The following is a 12,265-nucleotide window of genomic DNA, read 5'->3' on the forward strand; positions in this document are numbered from 1 at the left end:
ATACCTATAGACATGAATTCAATTTACCACATGCAATCAATCCTCTGTAACAAATATACAATTTTACAAGTACAAAATAGTATTCAAAACAAGTTTACCAGTTAGCTGCCATAGGTTGCATGTGCATGTTCTTTCTTCAAGATTAACCCCAACCTTGTGATTTCGGCAGTGCACTTCAAAAAGAACTCTCTTACTATCTCCAGCCCAGATAGCTTTCCATTATACCTTTCATCTCTCAGAATATGCTTTCTTCTAGTGCCTTTATACTTCTTAGAAGGCCTTTTTTGGACAGAATTTTTCTTAGCTGTGTCCATACTATCCTTTCCACCTGAACCAGCCCCAACCTCCACATTTGGGCCAGTCTTATCTTGAACTTTTGGGCCATGTCTAGCTTTCTTTTTAGGTGAAAGTCTCTTCTTCTTCTTCTGAATATTTTTTTCCTTTTCCAAACTCTCATCACTGCTGTCTGTATCCTCAAAACCAGAAGGAGGAGGCTTATAAGGCTCATCTTCTGTGGTCTCGTATCCATCATCTGAAGATGATGATGATTCATTCAGCACAACATTATCACGCTCCACACCATCATCAACAACTTCAGGGACATCTATCGGGTGATCAAAGTAAAGATAAAATTCACTGTTGCCCTTATTTCTCTTCTGAGCATTCCTCAGTTCGTTTATCTCAGCATCACCTTTAATAACATGTAGCCCAGTTTCCATGTCATCAGCAGTGTTGTCAAACCAATACATCTCCTTATATGTTGTATACCCTAACTCCTTAAATAAAATTTCTAGATCAAAAAAGTTAATATAGTCTAAATCCATAGGTGGATATTTATGTACTTTTCCATTGACATAACATAATACCCCCTCTGAATTTCTCTTGAAACTTCCTCCATGATAAAATACAGGAACAACCATAAAATCATCCATCTGAGACAAACAAAATAAATGATATTTTATATTACAATCTCTATATAAATAATTGTGATTTTAATTGAGTACATATATATTTTAATTGAGTACATGTAGTTAAAGTAGGTATATATTCTAATGAAGTATTACATATATGGAGACACAAGAAAAAAATTTCAACATCACTACTATGCATGATGTAATATAGTCAAAGTATGTAGGTATACATTTACTGGTTTCTTGTTTCACGAAAAAATCAAATTTTAATAGAGTACATAAACATTTTCTAATGTATATATTTGCCTTGAACTTTAAAAGAAAATTGCTGTGAACTCTTTTATAAACACTAATCATAACAATGTTTATATATATATATATATATAATATTAAAATTTGAATAAAGATAATATATTTGTCAGATTTGTTATTATATATAGAGTTTGTGATTTTAATACAAGTAAATTGATGCATTTTGAATTCACTTGCAAACTGTATATGAATTCCATTGAACCCTATTTTCTATATGAATTCCATTGCAGGAAGGGAAAACATCTATCTCTCTTGATGGCAAAATTTCCCAAAATTAGCAACATTGAGCCCTAACCAAACTCTATCTTTGTTAGGCAACACCAAGCCAGAAAACAAAAAATGCAAACACTCACAAACCCAAAACTAATTAAACAATACACAATGTAACTAATATTTTATTTGAATAATGTTACTTACCTTGAAGACTTGCACAAGAAAATTCTGTCAACGTCGTCAGAGAGTCCGTTAGTAGTGCCGTCTGAAGCTTCACTTGGAGCGTTGTCAGCAACACTGTCAGCGTCTTACTCAGCTCCACAGCCAGGTAGAGCGTTGTCGTTTTGTCGTCTTCAGAGAGTCTTCAGAGGGAACATGAAAAGATTGTGGGTTTTCTGTAATTAGGAGAAAGGGAAGAAGGGTTAAATGGAAACCCAAGGCATGTACTCTACGCACTATTTCAATCCCCCACCTAAAACGACAGCGTTTTTATTTGGGAGAAAGGGACAGATCGACCCCTGTCCATTTTTAAATTGACAGCTTGGCACTTCAAGGACACTTGGCAGCCAGCTCATCACCGTTAAGTGACACGTATGCTTATTCCGGTTGTTTTCAACGCCGGAAGGCACAGAAGGACCGCTATGTCTCACGGAATGCAAAGACAGGGGCCGGGACGGACCTTTTTTTTGGACAGGGATCGCTTTGTCCTTATGAAAATTGGACAGGGACCGGATTGGGTGTTTACTCTAAATATGAGGGGCCAGTGGCCTGCAAGAGTGAATGGAAGGGTCCCACTCTCGCAATCAAATGAATGAATTACAATAATTATTAAGCGTTGGATCCCCCTCTTAATAGCCACGTGGTTCATAATACTTCATCTAAGAAGCTTCTAACAATCTACTAATTAACTACCTCTGCCTCTTCTCTTTTAAGCTTTAACTTCGTTATGAATGGATATGTATCATCAATTAAATCGGATTAATTAATTTATCATAAAAAAAATTAAGATCAACATACAATTTTCTTTTTGTTGGTTTAATTTTGAGGTGAAGCTATATATATATATATATATGTGATATCAGTTTTTGGGAGTGTCTAGATGGGCCTGAAGTTTAAAAATGTTTAAATCTATTATGGCAGATTTAAGTTCGAGAATCATGGAAGTGGTGGATTCAGTTGAAAAAAGAATTGAGAATGGAAAAAAAATTGAATAAAAAAATAGCACTAACAATAAACTTCTTATGACAAATCCGATTAACAAAAAATGCCTGAGTATTTGAACTTAAAATCACCCTTTCAAAAACTATAGTAGAGATGGCCAGAAGAAAGATGCGTAAGAGAAGATGAGACTCTTGAGTTTTTATTTTATCTTTTTAGTTTTTTTATACTTAAGTCATTTTATTAAAATTAAAATTTTCTATTCTCTTTATTATAATTCTGTTTGTAGTTTAAATTAGACCAATTTTCAATAATAAAATTGCATAACTTTAATAAAAAAAATAATGTGATATCCTTGTTTTGTTGTTGCTGTTTGTCCGATTTAGAAGCCACTGAATCGGGGTCATATTCATGCACATATAATAAGATAAATTCAATGAAAAATGTGAAAGGAAAAGCGTAATAAAACGCGGACAGGTGTCTTTAAAATTGAAATAGGCTATTTATCTGTTGTGGTAGGAAACAGGAAAAAGAGCAAAGTTCCATCAGCAAAGTTGCACGTGGAGAGTATTCTCAATCTTATGGTAATGGTTAAATAATAAAAAATAAATAAACGAAACCCGTGGAAAAGGGTAAGGTAGAGAGAGGGCAAGAATGGAGTGTGTTACTGTTCTGATCATAAACCAAACAGTCATACTCATACCGTCTCTCATAATAATAACTTTCAAGTCTTATCCTTTTTGTGGATACCAAGGTTATATAATTCCAAAATCATAAAATGTTGCTTCGTTAAAAATTATAGACAAAAATATAAATTAATAAAAAAATTACGTGTAATTACCTTATATAAAATTAATAGTTAATAATTATTAAATGTTAATTTAGTCAAATATTTTAAATTATTCGATAATTTTTAGCTATTAATTTTATATAAATATAATTGTATATAAATTTTTACCGATAAATTATTAAAGACTCGCCAAACTTTTTTCGTGAATTTTACATTCTTTTTATTATTTTTTATAATTTTTGCAAAATTATATTAAACTTGTAAAACGCTATATATAAAAAATTAATGAACAAATAAATTTTTATATATTTATATATAAAATCATTTACACATATTTAACATATATTTTATATTTTAAAATATATTTTATTTAAATAACTAACTCGGTGATTATTATAGTTATTTACTTGTTCGTCATTTAATTTTTTATTCTTTTTATATCGGTAGATTTCAATTTTCAGTGTATATGTATCATTATTAAGCCCTGGTATTTATTTGAACTAATTTAATATCAGAGAAATCAATGCATTTAGCAGAAGAAAGTAAATTTTTACAACATATTTACATAGAGATCAAAATATCATCATCTTGTTAGGATTTAATATGTCAGAAATATTTAGTAATTAAAATAAATTAATAAAAAATAATTAAAATTTATTTTATTTAATATTTATTAATTATTATAATTTCAATAACTAATGAATATTAAATAAAATAAAATTTGACTTTTTCTTGTTATTTCTTTAACATTATCGTTAATATGTTTAACAGTAGTTTTAATTTCTTAAGGTTACAGTAGAATTAAATGTATATGATCAATCTCCCAGAAAGAAAAGAAAAGGAAAAAGGCTGTACTTTTGTCCCATGAATGCATATATACATAAACTTTAGAATTTTACAGTGTATTACTTGTTGGATTTTTTTCATTTATAAAATAAAAAAAATATTTATTTCCTCTAAAATCAGTTTCCAGTTTTATTTTCAAAAATACGATTTTTTTTTTGGATTAACAGCAAGTTCGCCGTCCTTGGAAAACTCTATAATTTTTATAGAGTTCGCCGTATCCCCGGCGAACTCTATGATGAGTTCGGCAGACTATATATAATGGTGGGACTATTGTGTCTTGTCGCTTTCTTCCTCTTTTCTCTTCTTCAAATTTTCTCTGTTACTTGTTTCTGCCATTTCGACATCCGTAAAGTTTAGTGTGGACGATTCTCTCAGTTCCAGGTTAGTAAATAATAGTCTATTTTTTTATGTTAACTTGTTTTACTGTTTACATGTTAGATAAATTTGTTAGGTATAAATTGTTTGTTAGTTAGAATAACAGATTTATTATTTACATGTTAGTTAGTTAGACGTACTTTTTAGTGTTGTTATGTTAGGTATGATATTTTATGTCACCATTTTTTAGTATAGTGGCTCCTTATCAACATATTAAAGAATATAAGAAAGTATGTTATTAGATAATTTAGTTAGAGGTATAACATTGCGTTGTGAATTAGAAGGTAATGACGTGAGCAATAAAATATAGGGTTGAGTTAGTTATAAATTAATTACTTACATGACAACGTCAGTTGAATAGGATAAGCTTAGAATTAGTAGGTTTATAAGCCATTTTTCTATTAGTTTATTTTTTAATAATCTAGAATGTGATTTCATTTTACTAGGTTGTGTTTCGATGGAGCAGCAATTATTGGGTTATGAGCATGAGATGTATAGATTGGATCAGGTTGAGCACATTGCTGAGAGGCTTGATCGAGTGGTATGATTTTTTAACCTTTATTTTTTATTTTATTGTATTGAAGAAAAATTGAACTTGCTATTGTATTTATTCATGGTTACCCTTTTTATTAAATTTTTTTTCTGTTTGGTAGGCGCCTCGGATCTTGCGCACCAGACGGAACTTGATGACACGACTGCCGGAGTAGATTAGGCCATATCTGAGACGAGCCGGGTTTGAGTACGTCGTATACATGGTCGAGTTCGAGCATGATTGGTCGCTTGCCTCGGCGTTGATAGAGAGGTGGCGCTCTGAGTCCCATACATTTCATTTACCGTGCGGGGAGATGACTATCACCCTGCAGAACGTGGCATATCAGTTGGGACTCAGGATTGATGGTGATCCTGTGAGTGGATGTATAGGTGGGTAGGAGCAGCACCACCAAGGCCAGACCATTGAGGAGTTATGTGAGCAGATACTGGGTGTTGTTCCTGGTCCAGAGGACAGACAGTCACAGACGAAGTGGACTGTCAAACTCACTTGGTTCCACAACACAGTTTGTGGAGAGCTAGAGCAGGATGCCACAGAGGAGCGGCTGATGAGGTATGCGAGAGGATACATCATGCAGTTGATAGGCGGTATCCTCTTCCCCGATGCATCTGACTCTCGGGTGCATATCGGGTGGCTTTCCCTGTTGGAGGACCTTGCATGTGGCCAGTTTTCGTGGGGTTCAGCTGTGCTGGCATGGCTGTACCGGCAGATGTGCCGGGCCACAGAGCATGGGCAACGCTAGGGGTGTTCAAATCCAAACCGATCCAAATTAAACCGCTCATTCAATCCAATTCAAACCGAAAACTGATTAAAATCGCACTAATTCGGATTTGATTGGATTCTATTTTTTGCAAACTGCTGGATTGGATCGGATTTCGGATCTACTTTTCATAACCGATCCAATCCAATCCAAACCGCACAATGTACTATAATATTATTATTTTATTATTATATTTACAATTATATTTATAACATGTTCAATTTGTTATACATTTTTCTATTATTCATGTATTATTATTATTTAATAAATATTTTATGTTTAAAATATTATTTATTTATTTATTTTAACTAACCTATAATTTTATTTCTATTGTTATGTTATCGTTAGTTTTTTAAGATATATTAAGACTTGTTATGTCATTGTTGATTATTTAAAATTTGATGTTAAGACTTGTTATATGTATTTAATTTTTTTATTTAAAAAACCGCAAATCCAAACCGATCCAAACCGCTTGTAATCGGATCGGATCGGATCGGATTTTTAAAAAAAGTTCATCCAATCCAAACCGCACCGCATATAAATTAAATGTTCGGATCGGATGACTTTTTCCTTTAAAACCGAACCAAACCGCACCGCGAACACCCCTAGGCAACGCAACTGGGGAGGATGCGTCAGCTTGATGCTTTCTTGGGCCTACCACCGTATTCCGTTAGTACGACCCGATGGGTTTGATGCTCGTTGGTTTCCCCTGGTTGAGAGGTATTATAAACACTTACCAAATTTATTCAACTCATTATTAAGTTGTTTATTAATAATAAAGGCTAAAATATTATGGTTGTTTGTTGTGTAGGTGGGTTCAGTATCGGCCGAACAATGCCACCGGCGAGAGCAGGCTGAGGCAGTACAGATAGACACTGAACGGGATTGGGATGCTGAATGCAAGTTATTAATGTTTAATTTTAAGAAATTAATGTTTAGTTAACTGTTGATGGTATTACATATGATTATCTGAATTTCGTCGTGCATCTGTGTTCTGTGAACAGGTTGAGTGGACTCCATATGCGGATCCGCAGCTGGTTGGGCTTGTTCCACCGGCGATAGTAGAGGCGGATGCCTTGGCAGCGGTTGTATGTCCACTGCTGTGCTTCGCTATCGTCGAGTGGCATCAGGTGGACCGGGTAGTTCGTCAGTTCGGTGGCCTGCAGCACATTCCCACTAGGCCACTGAACATTGACGAGTTGCACAGGCTTGATGGGAGATTCGATCGTGGCGAGTGGTTCTCGCATTTGCTTGGTGGCTGGCATGAGATGTGGGATGCTCGGGCCATTGACAACTTTTGTAATGACTTATAACTTTATGACATAATAGTTCACGACATACAATGTTATAGTTCATGGATACATTAATTTATTTAAAACAACTACAGCTATCATCGACTAGAAGATGCTCCTCCATCACCAAGAGCGGTGCAAGTCCTCCGCGTGTGTCCGATTTGGCGACATAATCTGCACCGCTTCTCCCCATTATGCTCTACGTTAGCCATGTTGTTATGAATCCTGGAGCTCACGGGCCGACCTCTCTTCGCTCTCATCATCCGAGCGTTGGGATGGATTTGGGGACCGTCGTACGATGGCTAGTCATCCTCGTGTCCTATGGGCCGAAACTCTGATCTGTAAACATTGAAGATCGACTCCATGCGGTACACAGGATGCACAAACCGCTTCCAATCAAGCCTAGCATGAGAGCAAGCTGCAAGAACGTGACGACAAGAAATATGAAGAGCCTGAAAATACCCACAGTCACACTTGCCCTCATCAAGCAGTACTTGATAATTCTGTTGTCTGGATCCCGAAACTGCCGTTAACTCTTCAACCGTGAAGTTTGACCTGGACCGATCAAACTGGTAAACATTCATCGTGTTCACGTGCTTCGAGTTGGATTCTATGGCCTTCATCAATGTCTGTGAGAATTCAGCACTGACCTGAAGTTGTGCCAGTGCCTCGGAGCCCTTCCTTGCAAAAAGTTCACCCAGACGAAAATAACTTGACTTAATAAGAGCCGTAATTGGCAAATTCCGGGAACCCTTCATGATAGCATTAATGCACTCAGAGATATTGGTCGTCATGTGACCAAATCGACGTCCCTCATCAGCATGCTGTGCCCACTGTGACCGTGGCATTTCTTCAAACTAGTTTGTAATAGCTACGTTTTCGCCCCTCAGACGGCCATAATAATGAGCGAACTCACGATGCGACTTCGAGTAGGCTGCATTAATAAGAACCTTCTTTAATTCTTTGTTCCTAAAGTGGGTCATGAAGTTGGCTGCAATGTGTCTTGTACAAAACGCTTGGAAGGCATGAGGCGGTTTTCATAAACTCCCTTCAGCATTCAGTGCTCCATCAATGGACTTGTGTCTATCTGAAATCACTAACACTCCTGGTTGTGGTGTAACATGCTCCCGTAAGTACGAAAGAAAGAACGACCACGCCTCCTTTGTCTCACCCTCAACAACTGCGAATGCAATGGGCAGGATGTTTGCATTGCTGTTTTGCGCTATGGCCATCAGCAAAGTTCCACCGTATTTCCCATATAGGTGGGTGCCATCAATAGAGATAAGTGGCTTGCAATGCTTGAAGGCCTCAACACACAGTGGAAACGTCCAAAAGACCCGATGAAACATCACAGTGTCTGTCGAGGCAGGCCACGGCTATGTCACTAGTTGCACCCAAGTACCTAAATGGACATATGTTAGTCGCCTTTTTGTACGTGGTTGAATTATTTAATGGCGAATAAATAAACTGGAAATAAATCTTACCTGGAAAGTACATCTGCATAGCGAATAACCAACGAGGAAGCTCGTTGTATGACTCCTCCCAATCGCCATATATTCTAGCGATGACTCTCTGTTTTGCAAGCCAAACCTTTCTGTACGACGCCTTGAAACCAAAGTGATTTTCCACACGTCTTTGTAGAACCCTGATGCTGATTGTTGGATCGGCCTTGACCATCGTGAAAATGTGTTGTGCAATCACTTTCAAATCCAACCTACGATGATCTTGCCCCATCGAAGTTTGCATGCAAGTATGAGGATCAGTGTATCTCCTAACCTCCCACCTTTCTTGCTTTCGGCGATATGATATAAGTATGCTCCAATTACAACTGGGTCTGAACTGGATACATCTTGCATTGTACCTCCAATGGTCACTTTCTATTATTTTGTACTCCACAGCCCTCCAGATGCTGTACTGCTTCACTACCAACATGACTTCTTCCTTGTTCCCAAAATGTTATCCAACCTCAAACTCATTGCTTAGGTCTTCTTTAGGACCTCCTTGGGTAAACGACCAATCCGAAGTCATTGCATCAAGATTCAACCTAGTGAAATGATCCGGCCGGTCATATGGTTGAGAAATGGCAAGCTGTGTAAGAGCAATCTGTGTGTCACCGTAGTAGTTCATCTACTCTTCCTCGTCACCATCATCAGGGATTTCGGGTGGTTCTTCATCAGCATCGTCTCCATCATCGGGGTTGACTTCATACTGCTCCATCATCGGATCTCTGATAGCAGAACCGTCATGACTTTCAAGACCGTCATCCATTAAGTTAATGTTACGAACTTCAACATTAGACCCTTCCTGACTACCCTCAGGTGACATATTTAGATCTACCATCGTCCTTCTGATAGTCCGTCTAACAACGCCATTCATCGGACTATCGTCGACAGTATCTGCAGATGATCCTCGGCCACCAAAGTCAACAAGAAACACGTATAACTCCAACAGATGAATATTGGTCCATCGGTTGTGCCACAACCTTATAAGCCGTACATCCTCGTCGTCGCGCAATCGATACCTAATTCAAAACAATAGAAATATCGCTCACAACGATGGTCTGATACTACTAACAGAGACAAAGACAACACAATTATAATATACCTTTTATAAAACAAATTTCCATCTAACTCGGTCGGATATCTGTAGTAAACCTTTTTCACCCTTTTAGATTCCTGTTGTCCGAGGGCATGCAATATCAAATTCTTTAAAGCTGTTAAACTGTTAACCTCCGGTGTTATAAACGTAATTATCGGCTGCCCCGATCTAAATACAATTGAACCTTCTTCATCATACACTATTTCACCATCGTAATGAATGGATAACAATGGATTTCTTGACATCGTAGGGATAACGTGTTAGTGAGGAAGAAATTAATTAGAGAAGTTGTGGTTGCTTGATCTCTAATAGGGCTGCTTTTATCTCCGATTTTATCATAGAGTTCGCCGGAGGTGCGGCGAACTCTATAATTTATATAGAGTTCGTCGGGGGACGGCAAACTTGCTGTTAATAAAAAAAAAAAATCGTATTTTCGAAAATAAAGCTTAACACTGGTTTTGGAGAAAATAAATATTTTTTTATTTTATAAATAAAAAAATCCATTACTTGTCATATATTTTAATTCCGTGTTGATATTGCATCATCTTAAAATATAATAGCAAACTATATAGGTACTGCTATATTTTAATAAGAGTAATACTATATGTACATTAAAATTAGTCATTAATATAAAATATATGTTAAAATATAAATATATAAATAAAATAAATTAAATTATATATATATATTTATATATAAATATATTGATAACTGATTTTAAATAGTGACTAATTTTAATATAAATAACATTTTTATTTTAATTTTGACTGAATTCCGCGTACACTGCGCGTGTGAAAATGTATAAATATTTGCTTAATTTATTCATATACAATTACGTAGGGGGGGATGTGTGATCAACTGTTGATAGATAAATTGGAAATTTGGAATGAGTTTAGAGATAAACCACAGAGGTTGTAACTGTAACTAATCCCGAAACTAAGATGATGATAGTATTATTATTTTATAATAGTAACCATATGAATTGCGATGTGTGACCAACAAAATAAAAAATAAAAAGAGAAAAGAAAGTAATAAAGGAAAAGGGGCCGGTGATGGAGAATGAAGGAGGTAAAAGCATAAATAGGGTGCTCCATCCAACCTGATTCTCTACGCTCTCTCTCTCACTATTATTCAAAGCACGCTATACTTAGCTTTACTGCACCATAATAACAACCTTTCTTTCTTTCTTTCTTTCTGAGCCACACACACACACACACACTTCACTTCTCTCACTCACTCATCATGTCTACATGTCACTCTTGGTTGCAAGACCTGGAGGAGGAGGACGACGACGATGGCGGATTATTCTATCAACACCCTCACAACTTGTCGAGGCTGTCCGTTTGTACCACCAGCAGCTCCATGTGCGGGTTGGATGATGATGCCATGATGATGTCACGCTTGTCCATAGAAGACGACGAAGACGACGGGGACGAGGCAGATGGAGAACTCTCAGGAGAAGAAGAAGGATTATTACTATCCTCTGCCTCTGAAAAAGAAGACTTTCCATCATCACTTGGTAGCAGCTGCTGTTGTTCTCTGCCAAATACGCCTCCAGCAGTAAGAAGAAGGAAAAACAAGAAGGAGAAGGAGTATGCAAGTGACAATGGGCCTGGTGATCGTGACGGGGTGGTTCTCATAACCAGGCCCAAGGGTGGCAACAAGACACTGTGTATGGGTTTGGAAGAAGTCAAGGCTTGCAGGGAACTTGGCTTCGAGTTGGAACTTCCTCCTTCACTCGATACCAGCAGCAGCGGTGCCAACTCCCCCATAGCCAATTGGCGCATCTCTAGCCCCGGTGATGATCCACGAGAAGTGAAGGCAAGGCTCAAAGTGTGGGCGCAGGCTGTAGCACTAGCATCTGCCTCCAAATACGGCACATAACAAACTCATTCCTTCATTCTCCCTTTCTCTTGTTCTTTTTTTGCCATTCACACACCACTTTAATATACAGTACATATATATGCTTTTCATTACATACTTTCAATGTACTAGTCTTCATCTTCAATTTTTCCAATCATGAGCCTTGCCTTTTCTTCTCACTTTTATCAGTGCTTGTTACTTTTCCTCTCTATAAATAATACAATAGTGTTTGATCATCATGGAAAAGGCGAAAAGCTATGATCTACTCTTGACTATACTGTACAAGTGTGAATAGTCCCTGGAAAAGTGCAAGTATTTCACAACTGCAAACGGAATGCTGTGTGTGCATAGTACACTAATTTAGCAACTGTTTTAGACGTTCCATCTTTTACAATATAACATTTGTATATTTTTTTCCGACTACGCTCTCCTCTAGTTAGTTTTTAATTTCCACTGGAGCTCAACTCTTTTCAACTAATATCCTAGCAATAAAATATGTTTCACTTAAAATTGAACGGTTAAAAAGAAATCTCCAAAACTAACAACAACAAAAGCATCTTAAATTCAAGTAAAACATATTTAGAAGTAAAATAAAGT

General features: G+C 36.6%; 4 protein-coding genes across 4 annotated transcripts; 2 read left to right on the top strand and 2 right to left on the bottom strand.

Annotated features, from left to right (window-relative positions):
- Positions 1-5,357: 5,357 nt before the first annotated feature.
- LOC140180004 (protein MAIN-LIKE 1-like) lies at positions 5,358-7,228 on the top strand. Its single transcript, XM_072220386.1, has 4 exons — positions 5,358-5,526; positions 5,605-5,774; positions 6,727-6,777; positions 6,920-7,228. Exons 1-4 carry the CDS (start codon positions 5,358-5,360, stop codon positions 7,226-7,228), a joined length of 699 nt encoding a protein of 232 aa, XP_072076487.1.
- A 281-nt stretch (positions 7,229-7,509) lies between these two features.
- LOC114925478 (uncharacterized) lies at positions 7,510-8,055 on the bottom strand. The gene has a single exon (XM_029293802.1). It carries the CDS (start codon positions 8,053-8,055, stop codon positions 7,510-7,512), a length of 546 nt encoding a protein of 181 aa, XP_029149635.1.
- A 189-nt stretch (positions 8,056-8,244) lies between these two features.
- LOC112756718 (uncharacterized) lies at positions 8,245-8,941 on the bottom strand. The gene is made up of 2 exons (XM_025805339.1): positions 8,692-8,941; positions 8,245-8,564 (listed from the first exon to the last, which is right to left on the bottom strand). Exons 1-2 carry the CDS (start codon positions 8,939-8,941, stop codon positions 8,245-8,247), a joined length of 570 nt encoding a protein of 189 aa, XP_025661124.1.
- A 1,704-nt stretch (positions 8,942-10,645) lies between these two features.
- Positions 10,646-11,907, top strand: LOC112757740 (uncharacterized). Its single transcript, XM_025806298.3, has one exon. It carries the CDS (start codon positions 11,048-11,050, stop codon positions 11,687-11,689), a length of 642 nt encoding a protein of 213 aa, XP_025662083.1. The 5' UTR covers positions 10,646-11,047; the 3' UTR covers positions 11,690-11,907.
- The last annotated feature ends 358 nt before the right edge of the window (positions 11,908-12,265 follow it).

This window comes from Arachis hypogaea, chromosome 16 (assembly GCF_003086295.3).
Source record: "Arachis hypogaea cultivar Tifrunner chromosome 16, arahy.Tifrunner.gnm2.J5K5, whole genome shotgun sequence".
Taxonomy (NCBI): Eukaryota; Viridiplantae; Streptophyta; class Magnoliopsida; order Fabales; family Fabaceae; genus Arachis; species Arachis hypogaea.